Consider the following 18,847-nt stretch of genomic DNA (forward strand, 5'->3'; position numbering starts at 1 on the left):
TAAGAGTGAGTAAAATCCGTAGCCTTCGGTCGGTTCCTTCAAACTGTACAGCATCGATTTGTGTCTGTACATGTTATTGCTCTCTAAGTAAAGCCCTTAATGGCTGGAGAGCCCTCCTGCATTGATAACCACATCAGGCAGTGGCTGCAGTCCTGGAATTGCCAAACAGTGACATGCTGTGCCAGTGCTGGGCTCGTCCCTCATGTCCCCAAGTGCTGAAGGTAGCAGGGACACTCGGTCCTTTCTGGCTTCCTCCCACTCACTCCTGAGCTGTACTGTTCCCATGCAATCCCTGGTACTGGTTTAACCTTCCCTGCTAATCCCAAGTCCTCCTCCTCTTCTCCCTGCTTTCAAATCCCTGGCTAAAGCCCCCCTCTCTGCTGTGCTGCCTTGTGGCAAGCATGGATGGGGGTTGTGTGCAAGGCTAAGGAGGGTCTTCTGGTTTGTGGGGTCTTTTAGGGCTCAGTCCTTTCCTAGAGAAGCCCTTGCACCCCAGTTTCTCTATTTAGCAGAGAACTGAGGAGCAGTGAGGAGCCCTGGGTGTCCTGGGAGGGTCCTTTGCCACTCAAGGGCAGCCCAGAGGTGGCATCAGGTCTGTTTTGCAGGAAGGCAGGGAAAGGCAGTGACCTGGCTGCCTTAGTGCTTCATAGAAAAGCTTTTCCTTGCCAGTGCAAGGGTAGGAAATTCCTGCTTGAGAGAGGAGACTTGGGTGTGGAGAAGCTGTAGAAGCAGTGCAGTTTAATCTGCTGATCGACACTGTTGATCCCAGCCCGCAAGGCTGGCTTAGAGGGTGAGCCACAGAGGGGCTGTTCTGCAGCACAGTCAAAAATCCCATCTTCATCCCACACAAAGCAGCGAGCGCACGCGTGACAGACGCAAAGCAAATACAAGGATGAAAGGGTCTACGTGTCATTCATCAGCCTCCCTTTTCCAATAAGCAGTTCTAAAATTTTGCTACTCAATACCTGACTTGTTTGAAATGTTGGACTGCGTGAAGGCTTTGATGCCTCCCTGTGCAGCCACATTAGTATGTGGATCACAGAGGATTGCTCTAGGCATGGCTGGCTCTTCTAAATCAGTAGAACACAGGCACTGCAAAACGTTTATTGACTCCTGACAGTAAGTGACTTGGGGTAGGATGGGATGGACAGTAAGTTGTCAAGGCTGCTCAGGGCAGACAAAAACCCTGGAGGTGACTCTGGATGAAAGGGAGTGTGATGTCCATCTGCCTTCGAGTATGTGAGGTCTAAAATTGATATTTGAGCTGACATAGATAGAGAAATGTGCAACACAGGCTCTGCAGTATCTTGAGTTAGAAAGTCATTGGGATTAGGGGAGCATCTCAGTCCTCCACAGCACAAGATCTTGAGTTATTTATGTCATTCTTACACTAATTTTCCTCGTGCTATGACCTCAGTCACCCAAGAGATATACGTGAGACTTTCTGGCAGCTGTGGCATTTTCTCCTAAGCCCCATAAAATGTAAGTATCTTTATCAGCTTGTTCTTGTTACTTCTACCACCCTGAGACAGGGACTTGGAGTCAGCTTGCAATTGATGAGTGAGTGAGGCCTGAATGTATGAATTGGCTCAGGTGCCAGTCAGCCTTGGCACGTGGGCAGGAATCAAGGGGGTTAGATCTGTGCTGATCCAAGTGTTTGCAGGACTGGAAAGGCTCAAAGAGGGAGGCAGTGGAAGGATTGTAAGGATGGCTTGGTTAGAAAGGGGCTCAGGGTGACTGGAAGTAAATCCTGGCTCTTGATGGGCATGTTCAGCCGTTACCAGCGTTGGGACTGGACCTCAGAAGTCCCCAAATTTCTACTGGATTTGGGTGTTAGGGTTGGTGCACAAATGAACCTGGTGGGTTTGTGTTCAGGCCCCTTTCTACAAGCAGAGAGTCATGGAGCAGGTGGGGGTGAGAGCCCTGTTTGATAACATCTGCTGAGGTGTCCAGAGGTATCCTTGGTGGGATCTCATCCTGGGCCATCGTGTCTGCAGAGAAACAGGGCTATGGGAGCATGTGGGGCAGCACGGGCAGCTGTTCTGTGCTGTGAGCTCAGATAAAAGAGTACTGCCCTGCAGTCACATGGAGAAACACAGGGAATGAGAAAAACATGGCTGGGAGAGTAGCTGGGCTGCTCAGTCAGCTGGGGTGATTCATGGGAACATGGACACGGTCGGTTTGTGCCATTGGCAAGTCAATGAAATGCAATGGAATCCCTTCATGAAAAGCCATTGACAGCCATAGACTTAAATTTCCTGAATTAAACGGCCGGGGAAACACCACAAATACTGGGCTTTCCTTCTTACTCAGCTTTCTTTACACAGTGACAAAAAAAAAAAGCACAAAACCATCAAGCAGCTTTAAATAACAGATGCCTCTGTGTTACCTGGTTCCCCTGTTGCTGTCTCCTGCCACCAGTGCTGTCCATCCCTGCTGCCAGAGAGGATGCCAAGCACTCAGGTTCACAGAAGGTGGTTCTCCCTTGCTGTTGTTAGTTGAAAAATCACCTTGCACTTCGCATGCCACCTCCAAAATTGGATCTTGCTACTATGAAACTAGAGCCGAAGTCAAGCAGATGGCACTGCAGAGGTGTTTCCAGAAACTCCATTTCCATCGCTGTGTGTAGTTGGTTTTTTTTTCCAGAGGGGCCATTTTTAAAACTCAGTTTGCAAGACAGTCACTGATTTGGGAAATGGCTTCAAGAGCAGGTGACACTTAAGATGTTGAAAAGCAGCTGTTTAATGTGTGGCATAAATAAATGTGGTACCAAAAGCTGAGGGATACCTTTGTCCCTCGGTGTTCTGGGATGGATTGTCACGGGAGGCAATGGCACACGTTTGCAGGCATTAAGCCCTTTGTGCCTTGCAGCAGGGAGCAGGTTAGGAACAATCTCTTTTGAAGGAATTTGTTTTTCTTAAATGTACAGAAGAAATAGCAGCAGTTGGCAAAGCATGCAGTGTTGTGGAGACTGTACTGGTGCCCCTGAGCTCTCAACACAGCAGCTCGTTCTCATCCTGAGCTTTTGAAGTCATGAGCATCCCCAGTCATTGCATTACATCCCTGTGCCCTGGGATGCCTTTTCCTGTGTCTTGCAGAGAGCCTGCTTCACTTGTGATGGGAACTGGTGCCTGAAGCTTCTGGGCTCATCCTGCAGTTTGGGTTTGCATGTTGAAGCTGAAGTGGTTCTGGCCACAGTAAAGCCTGTGTGCTCTGGGACCACACAGAAATGGTTTGCTGTGAGTTGCAGACAGCAAAAGCGTGTGGCAGTCAGGATCTGTGGGGCATTCTGCAGATGGGCCAGCTCCCTGCTGCAGATGGGCCAGCTCCCTGCTGCAGATGGGCCAGCTCCCTGCTGCAGATGGGCCAGCTCCCTGCTGCAGATGGGCCAGCTCCCTGCTGCAGATGGGCCAGCTCTCTGGTGCAGTCCACACCTGGCCAGGTCTGTGGTGGCACCCTGCCATGTGTCAGGCAGCAGTGCTCTGGGAGGAAGGTGCCAGCTGTGGGATAGCCTGGCCCATTGGAGGAGTTTGGCTCTTGGGCCACCCTTGAGAGCCAGGTAGCCCTGAGAGCGCTGGGTGGTCCAGGCAGCGCTGCTCCCTGCACAGCTCAGCGCTTCCCACTGGGAGGAACAGCCTGGTGCTGCTGTCAGGACATGGCCTGTGTGAAAAGGGTGCCTTGTGGGTCTCCTAAAGGCAGATTTAATTTTAGTTGTGAATACTGCAGTGTTGAATAGGCAGCGACGTGAAACAGAAGCACAGTGGGGGTGTTAAAGGGTGGTAATAACATGGCTGTCATGAACTAATGTTGTTGGGAACAGGCTGTGCTGCCTCCTTTCAGCTGTGAAAATGTGCTCTTGCAGAGGAGCTGGGGCAAAGGGAGCACAGGCTGTGTGGGAGGGGAAGGAGCACCCCAAGGCCTGGCTGCTGCTCTCCTTGCCTGGTGGGCTGCAGGTGATGGGCTGCTCCCCTTGGCAGAGACCCGTGGGGATTGCCCCATGTTGGATTGGGAATGCTGGGAAAGGGAGCAAAGCTCACAGAGGGCCTGGGGAGGCTGCATGGGGTCCCGTGGGGAATGGTGGCATCACTTTCCTTCATCCCACTGATACTGATTTGAATCCTGCTGCCTTCAGTGTGTCAACTCAGTGAATATTTTCCTGAAACACTGCTTGTCCTTCTGGGTTTTTTTAATATATATACATTACTCTTTGTCAGAAACATCTCTCCTTAGTCCTTTGGTGCCTCAGGTATCCATAGGCTGCTCCTAAAACCCACTTTTGCTGTATATTCTGTCTGTTGATGATCTCCATCTCTCTCTGCTCCCTGCTGTGGTGCTCAGCCCAGCCTAGACCTGCTCTTGTTGAGGCTTTGACCCCCTTGCCCAGAGCAGTGTTTGTTCCTGGGCTCTGGGAAAGCCCTGACAAATGCCCTTGAAATCTGCTCTTCTGCAAGGTGACCATGAAGAGCAGAATTCCAAAAGCTGCATCTTGAAACACCTGTGGGCAAGATCTGTCACGGTCCTTGGTGTGACCGTGGAGGAGATGCACAGCCTGGCATGCCCAGTGTGCTGCTGCTGGATGGTGCCACAGAAAGGGGGGACAGACTTTCTAACCAGTGTTCTTCCCTGGCTGGAAATTAGAAGTGGGGCAGGCCATATCTAGAAGAACCATCTGTAGAAGCTTCTGGAAGGGTTCAGCTCTCTAGTGCTGATTTTAGACTACTTAAGGCAGTGGTTTTATCCATGGAAGAGGGAAACCTGGTTCTTCCTGAGCTGGAGGTGGGCATCTCTAGCCTCATTTGAACTGCAGGAGAGATAGAGGATGGAATAAGTACAAGCACTGGCGTAAGAGATGTGTTTCCTTTATACAGGGAATATAAAACTGTAGTCTTGCTCACCTATAGGCTATAGTGCATGTTATTTCTGGAGATGAATAATATGCTAATTTAACAATTTAGTTTGTTAATCTAATAATCCTGCCTTCCTTAACGTCAGAGCTATTGTGGAGCTGCACTAATGGAATTGCAGCTCTGAGAGCTGCAGGGTCCTGATCAGAACGTGGATTGATACAGAGGACTAGAAAACACTTCAGTCTGAAGGTCAGCACAGAGCATTAGCTTGGCTCTGTGCAATTAGAGGAGTCTGTGCTGGGAGCACATTTAGACTTTTCCAAGGGGCAGCTCTGGTTGTTCAGTCCAAACTGAAGTATTAATAAAAATGCCAAGCTAAGCACCAAAAAAACCCTCCCAAAAAAACCCAACCAACTAAACAAACAAAAAAACCCCAAAAAAACAAAAATTAAAAAAAAAAATTCCACTTTATTTATTTTCTCTTCAACTTTTTTGAATGTTTTTTGAGATCTTACTCTTTCAAACCTTGGAAAAGATGATAGGTGTAAGGGGAAGACTGGCTATGAGTGAAATTTGTGCTTGTCCCTCTCAGTGAAAGGTCTGCTCTCCAGAAACAGCCCAAAGGAAGGTAGCAGGTTGGGCAGAGGTGAAGATCTGTGCTCAAATGAGCAACCAGTGTTCTGCAGGAGAGCTCAGGCAAGCAGAGGAGTGACTCTGGAGCCTCACCCGGCCACCAAGTGAGATGACAAACGCTGGATGCAGCTTTTTTTGTTTTTCATATGTTTTCCATTTCTAGTGTGAAGGTTTCAGGTGTGCCATGTTTATTGGAGGATGCCATTTGCAGAGTGTTGAGGTCTGGGGAAGCAGGGGCTGGTTTAAGTGGAGTTTGCCCCGAGTGGAAAGGAACTGCAACAAGTCAGTCATGTTCCTTTGGTGCCTTAGGCAGTGGGATCACTCTGAAGCTCTGCAAATCTGTTTGTGAACCCAGCAAATGATGGAGAGATGGAAGGGTGTGGAGGGAAGGAAGGACACTGCTATTGTGGTCAGATGTAGTAAAGCAGAGAGGTGGGGCTGAATCCCTGGGGTGAGGACTGCTCCCCAGTCTGCAGGGATGTTCTGAGTCCCCACGGGCTTGAAATCCCCCTCCCAGTACTGGAGTTAAGTGCAGGCAGCAACAATAAGGTTTAGCCCATGATGGCTCTGTTTTAATCAAAGAGATATGTTACTCTTCGTTAAAATAAACATTTTTCCCATCCTGTTAGATGACTCAGTTTTTCTTATGCTGGCCTCCAATGTTTTAACTACCTTCTCAGATACATGGATTTATTTCAGATGTATTTGAAGAGATCTGTAAACCAAGTGCAAAGCTTGCGTATGTCATTTTTAGCCAGCTTGTTTTGGAGATAGCTGAATTTTCACACTAGAAATAAGCCTATTTTTTACATCAGTAAGTATTTTAGCCCCTCAGACTAGTTGGAGAGGGGATTTTGGCACCTTCAAGATTGCTTTCAGTGGGAAACCAAGTACATAAATGTGCCTGTACTCTGTAAAAGCTGAGAGGAAATCAGCCAGGTGCTATAAAATGGTCTAATGTACAGCAGGATGGCAGTTCAGATTCACAGCTCCTGTTGGAAGGCAGGGCTCCTTCTCCCAGGAAAAACAGGATGCAGTTTTCAGTGCATTAGTGCTGAAGTGCCTTCATGCTAAAAATCATGGACTGAGTCCCTGGATTGCCTTGAACTACAGGAAAACAAGGAGCTGGCAGGACCTAGACCATGGAGCTGTGAGAAGTTCTGGCCCATCCCAGGAGAGCTTCACTGCAGAAGATCCTGGATGCTGAAACAGATTCTGGAGGAGATGAGACTCACCAGTGGAGACACCTTGAATGGTGCATGTGCAGAAGTAGGGCTGGGCAAAGAGTTTTTTGTAGCACATACCAAAAATCGTATGTGAACACAGAAAAGTGAACTGGTGACTTCTAAGCTGGTAGAATCTCTGGTGTCCTGTGCCTGTTGTAGGAAGAAGATGCAGGATGTGGTGGTGCTGAGCATGGCTGGGTTTGGAGGCAGGGGTTGGGCAGTAGAAAGGATGGTTGTTGGGCTGCTGGCACTAGGCTCAGTATTTTAACTGCAACAGAAATGTAATGGAAGAAATGTATTTGGAAGACTTATCTGCTGCCAAAGTGGTAATATTTGGACTTTTATGAGACTTTTTGTTGTTTGTCTCAGTTCACTGAGATTTCTGTGTGAGACACAGTGTTCCTCAGTGATGAGGGTGGGTTGTGGTCTGGTCCCTGCAGGGCTGTACATGTTGAAATTTCAGCAGTGCTTTGCAAGAGCACCCTAATCCCACTCATTTTAACATTTACATGCAACATGAGTAAGGGCAGCGCAAAATGGTTGAGTTATAAGTGTTCTGCTGTAAACTATCAGACATACAACATGGTTACTCCATTAAGTGCCTGCACTGGGGATTTTGTATGCATGGGAGATTGGAGGCTGCATGTCCAGGCTGGGAAGTAGAAGAGATGTTGCTCTGCCTGGCAGAAAGAAATGGGAGCTCTGCATTTCCCAACAAAGTGACAATTCTGGTTGTGTCCCACTGGCTGCAGCAGGTGGTGGGTCATTTATTTTGTTGGACAAATAAAAGCCGACAGCACAAGTTAAGTAAATATGATGGAATACATTTCGGGGTACAGAAATTGCAGGTTTTGCTTAGAGGTGAAATCCATGCTTGTGCACGGAAAATTTTAAAAAGCAGCAATCAATCATCCTCTTTCTGTCCTTAAAATGTGGACTTGAATTTTGGGCCAAGATATGCAGTTGTTTACAAAGGCTGATATGGAGGCCAGGGTTTGTTTATTTAGTAAACATAATGCCTGAATGCATCAATTGATGTTTAAAAGCATTTACCAATGTTCTCATTGTGTGCTGGTCCATTACACTTTATGGAGTGTGAGGACCACAACCTTTGAAGAAAAAACTCGGGGTGCTTGCTTCATTTGTAGAAATTAGTCGTAATACCTGACATTATCAAGTTAGTGATAGTTGATATAACATTCTGAGAGTAATTAGGAGCATGAATTTATGCTCAGATGGATGTTTAATTAAAAATTGTGGCAGCTTTGAAGATCATGCTTGAATAATCCTGAGGCTGAAATACGGGTTTGTACCCAAGTGAGCCTTGACAGAGAATCTGGGGAGGGGGAAATGCTTTAGTAGCTCAGTTTTCCTCCTGTATGTTTTATGCCACCGTAGCCATCCGTGTCTGTAACAGTGCTGAATTCGTGGAGATGAAGAGCCAGAGGCCTTGGAGAAGAGCAGGGAGATTTTGGAGGATGTTTTTGTGTTTGAGGCCTCTGGGAGCTGTACCCCAGGGGGTGCTGGCAGTGTTCCTTCAAACCTTGCAGTGCTGGCTGTGAACAGCCAACATGGGGTAACCAAAGTCCTCCTGGAGAGCTCTTCCCTTCCTCTCCCTGGATTTCTGGAGATTCAGTCGCCTTGCCACGTGAGTGGGGAGAGAATGTTGGGAAAACCCATGGTTACAGGGAGCAAGGGTGACTCAGTGATGGCTGTTCCCCAGCTACCTTTGCTCCTGTCACCAAAAGTATTGCTGGTGCAATGAAGGCTCAGAAGTGACTGTTCTACCCAGGAAAGATCTCATCCTACTGAAGGCTTTGCCTTCAGGCAGCTGCATCCTCTCCAACATGCCCATGGGGCACCAAAATCAAGGGCTTTTGAAAAAAGTGGAGATTTTCTGTTGAACCACAGCAGTTCTCGCCTGTTTTGAGCCACATCTTTGGTGTCCAGGAGGCAGAGTCCAGCAGGGCAGCGGGAGTTGGGCTCACTCTTTATGTGGTTTTTGAGTGGAGGGCACTGCTGTGGTGATGGTTTAAAGGAAAAAACCAACAAGTTTTGATGAGTGGAGGACACACAGGAGGTAAAAACATCACAACAGAGCTTTTTGGTGCTTTTCTTATTTTGATACTCCAGTCCTCTTTTGTACCTTTCTTACAGCAGCACATATTAACACTGGACAACTTAACACTTGACATTAATTAATTCCCAATTTCAGCTTGCCTTGGCTTTGGCAGAGGTGGTTCCACTTGCTGATCCAACTGGATACTTTGGAGAGACTGCAGGGGCATGGCTGCTTCTGGTCTTGCTTCCAGGCTTTGGGCACAGGTGCTGGAATCTGAGTGGCCAAGGTGCTAGAGGTGGCGAGTGGCTGATGCTGTGAGAGGGGTTTATTGCTGTTGTGGCATCTTTTAATGGCTACAAGTTGGATGTTGATTTAATTCCTCTATTGCATCTCTCACTTCCAGTTCTCAGTGTCTTCCTCTAGCCTGTTTGTATCTTCGTTGCAAATTCAAGAACATATGTGGTAGGGTAAAAATCAAATGGGTTTTCTAAACTATTTATGAGGGTTTCACAGCAAGTCTCGGTGCTGAGCAGTAGGTTGAATTAAAAGGGATGGTTGGCTGGTGAGGAGAAGCCTGTTTTCCCCAGATGGCTTCATCTGCCGGGGTGAAGCTCTACAATCCATAGTCATGAACAAACTCCAGGAAAAGCAAACCTTTGCTACAATGTCCCAGGGTGAACACTTACTGTTCTACTCCACCTGATTTTTGCGTGACTAAGGGCCCCTCATGGCTTACATTAACATATGTTTCCAAGTGGTTTATTTTGTTTTGGTAAATGCTTACACAGTATTAATTTCTTATCATTGTCTGTAAATATCTGGGAAGTGTGCAAGGAGGCAGCAGATTCCTGGGAGGAGGATGCTGTGTGCACAGAAGGATCCCTTTCCTCTTGGCTGGTACTGAGGGAAGCAGGAGCACTTCACCACGGCAAAGCTGGGGCATTTCATTAAAACACAAAATGAGGTGGTGGTGCATCACATGAAGGCAGGTATAACTCCTACATCCATGGTTTGAAATGCCCCAGCTTGCTTCCCCTCCTCCTCCTCCAGCTCAAAGGAGATGCGGAGTGTCATGGTCCAAGTGTTTACCCTGCTGGTGCTCTGTGGGCTTTAATTAAAGTGTCAGTACGCATGGGGACTTCCTGGGCAAGCCAACAAGGATGAATTTAGGAAGAGGAGGATTTGTTTCTGCAGATCATGCTGTCTAAATAGATGGTGTCTAGCGACGTGCCCCTCCTTCCCAACGGCCACATCCAGGGGATGCTTCAGCCACAGCCTGGGGCTGCTGGGCTGTGCATGGTTTTATTACTTTTTATGTTGCACATACTTTAAAATAAAGCTCTTTTTCTGCTGTTAGAACACAGGGTTGCTCAGGACGTATAAATTGTGTTAATAAATGAGCGAGGAGCCCTGGTGGGTGAATTGGCTTCCTGGTGAAGTCATAAATTTGGAGAGGATGATGCTGCCTTGCTCCACAGCCGGCGTGTGGGTTTGCTGGGAAACCTGAGGGACCAGGGAGAGGTTCCTGTGTCTGGTAATTCAGGGTTCTTGAGCTGAGGTGGTGTGAAAGACCATCTCCAGTCTGCGGGAAGGGTGGGAGACCTGACACAATCCCTGGCTCATCAGCATGCACACTGCTGTGGGGACAGGAGGAGCCTGCAATTTAGGAAAAGCTTCTAGTTTTTCCCTGTTTCTGCCATGCTTCAGCTTGATCCCTCTTTGCCTCTGCTCCTGGTTCTGTCCTTGGTGTGTTAATTATCAGTGCTGCAGGGCAGGAGCTGTCATTCCGTCTGTGTCTTCCGCACCATATCTCGCATGATGAGGCCTTGGGCAGCTCCCATAGTAAACAGGGATGGAAACTGGGAAATAGGGATGCTTCCCTTTGCCTCCCAGCTCTCCTCTTAGGGTCAGCATTTGCTGGCTTTCCTGAAGGAAAAACATCTTTTCCTCAGGCTGCCTGGTTTGGAAGCGGAGCACATGTCCTCCAGTTGGGGGTGGGAATGGTTTGATATGAGCAATTTGGATATGATGTTGGGTGATCCATTTCTCAGGGAAGGAGGAAGGACTGGGAATTGCCTTGCTTGGTAGCAGTTGTGTTGGTTTTAAGACCTCATAAATAGTTGGAGCTCTTTTTTATTTTCACTGTCTCTTCCAGGCATTTTCCCATTAGGATTAATGTAGTTGAGCACTGTGCAACAGACAGTTCATTGCAGTGATTTGCTGATTTTTTTTCAGTTGCTGAAAATTTTAAAAACCTCTCTAGCCTGCTAACCAGGTCTTTCTGAAAATAAATAAATTACTGCTCAGGATGAATATGGTGCCCTGCAGGCCAGGGGTCCCTGGTGTGTCCCCAGGTCTGTGAGAGCTGAGATGGGTCCTGAGTATCCCAGCCAGCACATTCCCATCATCTCAGCTCCAGCAGCCCATTTCCAGCCGAGTCATGCTCTGTGCTCAGGAGAGGCCCCAAGCTGGTTTTTTGTGCATGGCTGAGCATTAAAGGGTATTTCCAGCACTTGTTTGCCAGGAAAATACAGCACTGAAGGCCCTGTACTAATTAATTGTAATGGCAGGAGGAAGGGGAGGGAATTGCTTTCTCATCATGGCTGCTGTGAAGATGCTCTTGAAAAAGCAACAAATAATGTGTGGATGCTGCCAGGGCGAGGAGATTGTTTAAGGATATTGTTCACTGTGAGGAAAACATTGTCACTGAGCAAAACCAAACAAATTTCTCCCTTTTCTTTTGCAGGGTCGTCATGTTAAAACAGGCCAGCTTGCTGCTATTAAGGTTATGGACGTCACCGGGGTAATGTATCCTCTTCCTCCTCCTGCATCCTTAAATTACAGATAAGAGGGGAAAGGGGATGGGGTGTGATAATGTGTGGGGGTGGGTGGAAGGCTGATGTTCCTGGGAAGTAAATTGCCTTTGTCTTAATGTGATATATGCCATTAAGAGGTTTTGGTTTTAATAAATATGTGAGAAAAAAACAAATCTGGAAGAGTTCTGGAGATTAAGTACTTTCATGCTGAAACAAAGCAGCATTCAGTTCCAGCAGTGGCTTTTTAAAATGACCTAATGATTTCTGAAGAAAATCATAGAATGATTCAGGTTGGAAGGGACCTTAACGATTTTCTAGTTCCAATCCCTGCCATGGGACACCTTCCACTACCCCAGGCTGCTCCAAGGCCCATCCAGCTTGGCCTTGGACACTTCCAGGAATGGGGCAGCCACAGCTTCTCTGGGCAACCTATGCCAGGGTCTCCCCGCTCTCACAGAGAAAAATTTCTACCCAATATCCCATTTAGCCCTGCCCCCTGTCAGTTTGAAGCTGTTCCCTCTTGTCATGTTGCACATCACCTTGTCAAAAGTAGCAACAGGATCGTGTATTCATAACTAATTTCTGTTACTCTGCATCCATGATTTTCACTGAAGAGCTTTTGTTCACCAAAAGTATGTTGCAGTTATTGTCAGGAATAACTTCATGAGGCAAGTTGAATAATTCCTGTGCATCCTACTGATAAAGAGGAAAAATACCACACCACCCTGATCTCAAAGGTGGATTTGAAACTTGTGAACTTGTGTCAGACTGAGAACTAAGAATTTAAAAATCATTAAATGAATAACAGAATTGAGGGGAAAGGATGCTTTCACCATTTCCCACTTGCCACAAAAGATAAAATGAGTTGCTATGATCTAAAAACCCAGATACATTTAGGAGCATGGCATTAAGATGCTTTTTCTTGAGTATTTTTTTTCTAAGTGCAGTACTATCCCTCCCAAAGTTCCTGCACTGGAAACAATGCCAGGCTTGGGAGTAAGAATGCATTTGATTGTGCTTTGTCTTTTTTCTTTTCTTTTTTTTTTTTTTTTTTGACTGGAATAACACATTTCAAAATTAGAACTCGATCACAATTTACCCACCTTAATTTTTGAGTTAATGTTTTAATAGCTTTCAGGAGCTCAGCACATACAGAAATGACTCTGTGTGAAAGCAGTCAGCTGGCCTTGGGAATCTGTTTTGAAATGCCTTAGATGCTGTGGTGTGGTATTAATATCTATGGGACCTTCATCCAGGTTATTTTTGGTGCTAACAGGTGAAATGGTGTGTGGAAATAAGTCTGTAAATGTGAATGAATTTGTTCTGTTTACTTGTAGTTATCTGCAAGTGCCATTTATCTCATTCCCATAGGAAGCAGGCTCGAAGGGAATAGGCAGACCCACCAAGCATAAACCCATGGCATAAATAGCAGTGAAATTCCCACGGGATGAATTCTGATGTTAGAATGAATTTTAGCTGAAAAATCAAAATACTACTCTAAGGCCAAACACAGGCTTAAATTTGAATCCACACTTAATTCAGTTGTTTTAAAATGCCATCACTTCCAAGGAAAGACATTGGAGAAAAGTACCTGAAATCTGATATTGCCCAATAATAATTTCATATACATCTTTAAGTAGATGTCCCTGATCTAAGGCTTTACCTTGTAAAGCTGGGCCTCGTATCTGAATGTACAAGATGTAAATCAGATATTTGTCATGGGATGTGGCTTTTGGATATTTAATTATTTTCCCCTTAGGCTGCTTTTAGGTAGGGAAGGCTTGTTCAGGGCAGGACCAGGCTCGGGCAGGATGGGCAGTGACCACTGCAGGCAGTGCTAGCCTGTGCTCTGGTAAGGGCTGGCTGTGCTTCACAGCTCTTGGTGCTGAAAGCACTTCTAGAATCTGCAGGAATGGTTCTGGGCATTGCTCCTGGAGGAATTTCTGAAGCTGGTTCCTGCATTGTGCCTACAGCCATGCTTGCCACCTTCTCCAGGCTCAGTGCAAATGCTGCTGCTGAAAACCCAAACTCAGTCCTTCACCTCCTCCTCACAGACAATTTCAGAGCTGCTGCTGCTTCATTAGATCCTGACCTTCCTGTATTTCCAGAATGTCCCTGATGACAGTGTGTCTTTCAGCAGAGAACAGAATTAGTGGGCTCATCCCAGCCATCTGCAGCTTCTGGAGTGTAAAGCCCAGGTTGGATGGGGCTTGGAGCAACCTGTGTCCCTGCCCATGGTGGGGGGATGGAACTAGGTGATCTTTAGGGTCTCTTCCAACCCCCAAACCATGATTATTCTGTGTTCAGTGAGCTCCCAGACAGCATTTTATCCTGACCATGTGCTTTGTGCTAAACCCCAACAGGCTCCTGACAATGATGCTTTGTTTAACTCATTTCTGCTCTTGCTCATTATCTGTTAGGGAAGATTACAGAATAGAGGCCCTCAAATTGCAGCACTTCATCAGTTTGGGCAGCTGCTATCTCTGAATTAAGAGTTAAGATTTGTTTTCCTGGGGCTGGTCCTGCTGTGTGCTGTATGATCTGCATCCAGCAATGGATGTAACAGAATCAGTTGATGGAGGCAAAGTGAGGCAGCAGAGCCTGGCCTATGGCTTTTGCTGGGTTTGAGATTGGAGTAGTTGCAGCAGCTTGCTGTGATGATTCCATTTTCTTCCCTACCTCTCTGGATTTGCTGGGGATGATCACTCTCAGTAGTACTGCTTGGAGCAGGAGTTCAGGCTGGAGCCCCTGAGCCTGGCCACACAGACACATCCTCAGTGCCATCCACAGATCTTATTCTTTGCAGGGTTTTTCCACCCATTTTGAGTTCTTCAACTTGAAGACTGAGTCAAACTTCAGACCAAGTGTCCCTCTGGCTTGCCTCCATTTTTTTCCTAGAGAGCCAGGCATGAATTGAGGGATGACTGAAAAGCTGCCTGGGTGCTCAGAGAGCTGGAGGGATTTTGTGCTGAGTGCTGCTCCTTGCTCCCAGCACTCTTGAGCATCCAGCTGCTTTTCAGTTGTTGTTGCAAGGGGCTTCAATTAATAAAATCACCTCTGTGGCCTGATAAACTTCAAGTTACATGCCCTGGTTTCCTGAACAAATGAAAACAAGTGAAGTTGTGTTGACTGCTTGAAGAGACGTGATAAAGGTTCTTCCAGAATAGTCCCCTGTTTTTTTTTTTGTAATGTTCGAGCCTGTTCCTTCTCCTCTTTGGTGCTTATACACTCTGTGTTCTTACCAAAAATAAAACTGGAGGTTGTTTATGCAAGCTCCATCCAGATATTTCTTGTACTTGTTCCTGCTGTCTTCACCTTTGCTGTTCTTCCCTGAATGGTATTTTGGGAAGAAAGATGTCTGTGTTATGTGACACCTGCTCAGGGGGCACTGCTCCTCAAGAAAAGCTGCTCCTGCTGCTCTATCCATGTCTTGTCCTTTGCCCATTTGTAAAACTGAGGTCGAGAGAGACAGGTGAGGGGAATAAAGGAGAATAAAGAGCAAACACCCTTCTGGTCTTTTATAATAAAGCTCATTGACATCAGGGTGCTAAGTGCTGCCTGTGGAAATACAGCTGGAATTCGGTCAGCTCAAAATAAAACCAGGGCACGTTTGATGGTGGGAGAACAAAGAGGTGGGACATAAAAACAGGTATTGGTGTGGCTCCTCTGCTTCTGCTGCTTCAGCAAATGCCACTTTTCACACGGGACAGAGAGGGGCTGGGACAGCCCATGGGAATGGTGCTTGTCACCAGGACCGAGTTATTCTGAAGGAGTTTGTGGACAGGCAGCTCCTGCCTGCTCCCCATGTGTTGCCACCCCACCACCAGCAAGTCCTGGTGTCTCCAGAGGTCTTGTGCTGCTTCCAGGGTGGGCAGGAGCGGTGTGCCAGAGGGCTGGGAGCACAGGAGCACTTCTGCCATGTAGTGGTTTGTAAAAGAGCACCATCTTGGGCCTCTGCTGTGCCTATGGGGGTGTGCTCACACATCACTGGGGTAGCACAGGTTACCATGGTTAATGCATGGTTGAGCCTCAGAACAACATGAGTCTCCAGTGCAGCTCTCAGGGTCTTTGCTCTGCTGCAAAGTGGCTGTAAAAAAATGGTGCAAAAACCTGATAGGTCAGTCAGGAATGAGGTGCTTGGAAATTCACCCACATACAAAGACTGCTTGGACCCTGTGAAGTGCTGTCTCCTAATGTCTCTGGTTTTGTCTTCCTTTTCACCTCATCCCAGGATGAAGAGGAAGAGATCAAACAAGAAATTAACATGCTGAAGAAGTATTCTCATCACCGAAATATTGCTACGTATTATGGTGCTTTTATTAAAAAGAACCCACCAGGAATGGATGATCAACTCTGGGTAATTTGTTTTCTTTTCTTTAAAATAACTGGGATTTGATGGAGATTTTTTTACTCTGAATTGTTCTTACCAGCCCCCAGTTTACACAAAACCCCTTATTTTTGCAACCATCTTTTTCAAAGTCATGGCTTTGATCAGGTTCTTGCTGCACTGCAAAGCACGTCTCCGTTTTACCATAAAATCTCTGCAGGCTGATGGTAAAGCCAGTTTGATTCTGAAGTGTCATTAGCAATACCTTTATTACAATAGTCAGTTGAAAATCATTTCATCTTCTGGCAGTTGGAGGGAGCTGGGAACATCTCAGGGAAGATGGAGGGTGATTCCAGCCAGCTCTTGGTGGTTCCTCTCATGCTTCACACTTCATGGAGCCTGTGCAGGCAGATGAGGAGGAGGAGGGGGACAGTGAGGGGAGGTCGGGGAGATCTGTGGCTGCTCAGCCACTTTGCTGGAGACACCTGACACTGCTGAAGGGCATCGAGCTGCTTTGCGTCTCCATAAATCCTCGGCTGCCTCCTCCTGCTGCTTCCCTTGTCAGGGCCTTCTCGGTTATTAATTGAGCATTCCCAGAGCAGGGAGGATGGAGTTTAAATCCTCTCTATCCCTGGGAAGAGACAGAGCATCAGAGCCCGCTCCCTTTGGTGGCAGCCGGCTCAGGAGGCCGGGCAGGGCAGTGGCACCGCGGGGTCAGAGCTCCGGCTGTTGCTGTAAAATTAATTAAAGTTGTTGTGCTGTGTTCTGAGCTTGGCTGTGCTGGTTGGAGTCTCTGGAGCAGCAGCTTGCAGTGCCTGTGGCTATCAGAGCAGCAGTGTAGGACCCTGCTTTCCTTAGGGATCTGTTGGAGAGAAGGCTCCAATGGAGTTATTGTCAGCACAATGACCTGGATGTTGTCCTGTGGTCAAAAAAGTTTTTATTTCCTCACAGTCTTGTAAATCCAGTCAATTTTGCCATACCCATGTGTGGTTTCCAAAGCTTTTCTGTGCCTGAGCAAGGTTGCTGCAGTCTAATTTTTCAGGGGTGACAAACATCCATGGTTCACCTGGGAGACCATGGAGATGCTGAAGAGCAGCAGCACGCTCTTCCTTCTAGTTTCACTACAACATAGGTTTTATTTTAGCAAAACATTCAGTGGCTTCAGATGTTTGCCCCTGCATCCACATACCAGAGCATCCAGTGGGAAGTGGAGGGATTCAGGATTCAGAGGATGTTTCTCCCAGGAGAAAACTGCAGTTGGTAGATTTCTGTGCCAGTTTGTACTTCAAGACTTTCTGATACACTGAATTATTGAGAAGACTTGGGGGCTTGGACTCCAGGGGCGTTCCTAGCCTGGGTATCCAGGTTATTTTTGGTGGGAACTCTTAAAAACCATGTTCTTTGCATCTGGCCTGGGACTCAGCAAGGCAAAAGCTGTCAGGCTGAGAAATGCTCTTTCATCCCGTGAAATTCTATTTGGCTTTGGCTGGTTTATAACATTTTTTTCTTTTAAGTGAAATATTAAAACAACCCACAATGTTTCTCCTTGTGCTGCAGAAGTGCCTGGAGGGGAAAAGAACCCCACAAACTGTGTGCCATGTCCCCCAGTACTGAGAGGAGCCCTCCCTGGTGCTGGCCTCTGCTCAGTGCCTTTACACTGGCTGGGTTTGGGGTTTGTGTGCTCTGACCAGGCGAGGTTTGGTTTTGTTTCTTTCCTCCAGCTCCAGTACAAAGGGCTCTTGGCATATACAATTGTTAATAAAAGAACAGTCCAACCTTTTGTAGAAGAAAAGCTCACTAGAGAACTCCTTGGATTAAGAGGCATGGCATGAGGAGTGATGGTGTGGAGCTGTGTCGGGGAGGTTTAAGGTGGATATTAGGAAAGCGTTGTACACCCAGAGGGTGGTTGGGCACTGGACCAGGCTCCCCAGGGAAGTGGTCACAGCCCCAAGCCTGACAGAATTCTGAAAGTGTTTGGACAAAGCTCTCAGGCACAGGGTGGAATTCTTGGGGTTTTCCTGTGTAGGACCAGGAGTTGGATTCAATGGTCCTTATGGGATCCTTTCCTGCTCAGGATATTCTGTTATTCTTCCATTGATCCCCATCACCATGACACAACAGAGGAGGCTGTACACGCTGTATCACCTTCACATGGTGGGTCACCCAGTCATGGAAGGGGGGGAAGGTGGTCACAATCCAACTATGCTGCTTGATCCTGCCCCCTGAGACAGGCAGACTTAGATAATCTGAATTATCTACCAGACCACTGCCTCTCCTCTCAATCTGGGGCCTTTCTCATGTGTTAGTGAGAAAGATTTTTTTCAAGAGCTTCTTTTCTTGCACTGGGGTATGAGGGGGGTTTTAAGTCCATGCACAGTGTTGGGACTTGTGGAAGTATTCCTGGGAAAGCTCCCCAGCCCTGGAGGAGAGATGTGCTGGTGCCACTGTGTTAAATAGCTGTTGTTTCAGGATCTGATTGAATTAGGACTTGTGTGAACTCTATCAGTCTTGCCTCACAGATAAAGGCTTGTTTATTTTTCATTGGCTCTTTGTTGAAATAAAACAGTTTCTGATAATGCCCAGGTAATTCTTTTTATCGACACTTGGGAGGCTGATACGGAAATAAAAAATAGGGAACTCTTTCAGTGGAGATTAAGATCTCTCAGAAACGTGGCAGGCTTCCGACATGAAGTATTGTCAGTGCTGCTGCTCCATTCCACAGCAGCCACTTGCCCTGAAAGATGAGCTCAAGCTCACTAAACAGCCCTGTTTTCAGAAATCAGGGAGCTGTGCAGAGGGTGTTTTAGCAGATGCATCACAAATCTTCTATGTTAGGAAAAAAAAAAAAAAAAAAAGAAGCAAAAGTCATAGGGACAATCTTTATGGAGCATTTAAAAAGAAATTTAAAAATTTGAGGTTTATCCTTATGTTGGACA

At 46.9% G+C, this 18,847-nt stretch overlaps 1 protein-coding gene across 6 annotated transcripts in view; it reads left to right on the forward strand.

Annotated features, from left to right (window-relative positions):
- TNIK (TRAF2 and NCK interacting kinase) overlaps positions 1 to 18,847 on the forward strand; it is a 151,497-nt gene that overhangs the window by 67,006 nt on the left and 65,644 nt on the right. For all 6 annotated transcript variants that reach the window (XM_058843723.1, XM_058843728.1, XM_058843724.1 and 3 more), the window contains exons 3-4: positions 11,515 to 11,571; positions 15,816 to 15,941. In XM_058843723.1, the coding sequence (XP_058699706.1) occupies positions 11,515 to 11,571; positions 15,816 to 15,941 (183 nt within the window). The remainder of the gene's footprint in view (positions 1 to 11,514; positions 11,572 to 15,815; positions 15,942 to 18,847) is intronic.

This window comes from Poecile atricapillus, chromosome 8 (assembly GCF_030490865.1).
Source record: "Poecile atricapillus isolate bPoeAtr1 chromosome 8, bPoeAtr1.hap1, whole genome shotgun sequence".
Taxonomy (NCBI): Eukaryota; Metazoa; Chordata; class Aves; order Passeriformes; family Paridae; genus Poecile; species Poecile atricapillus.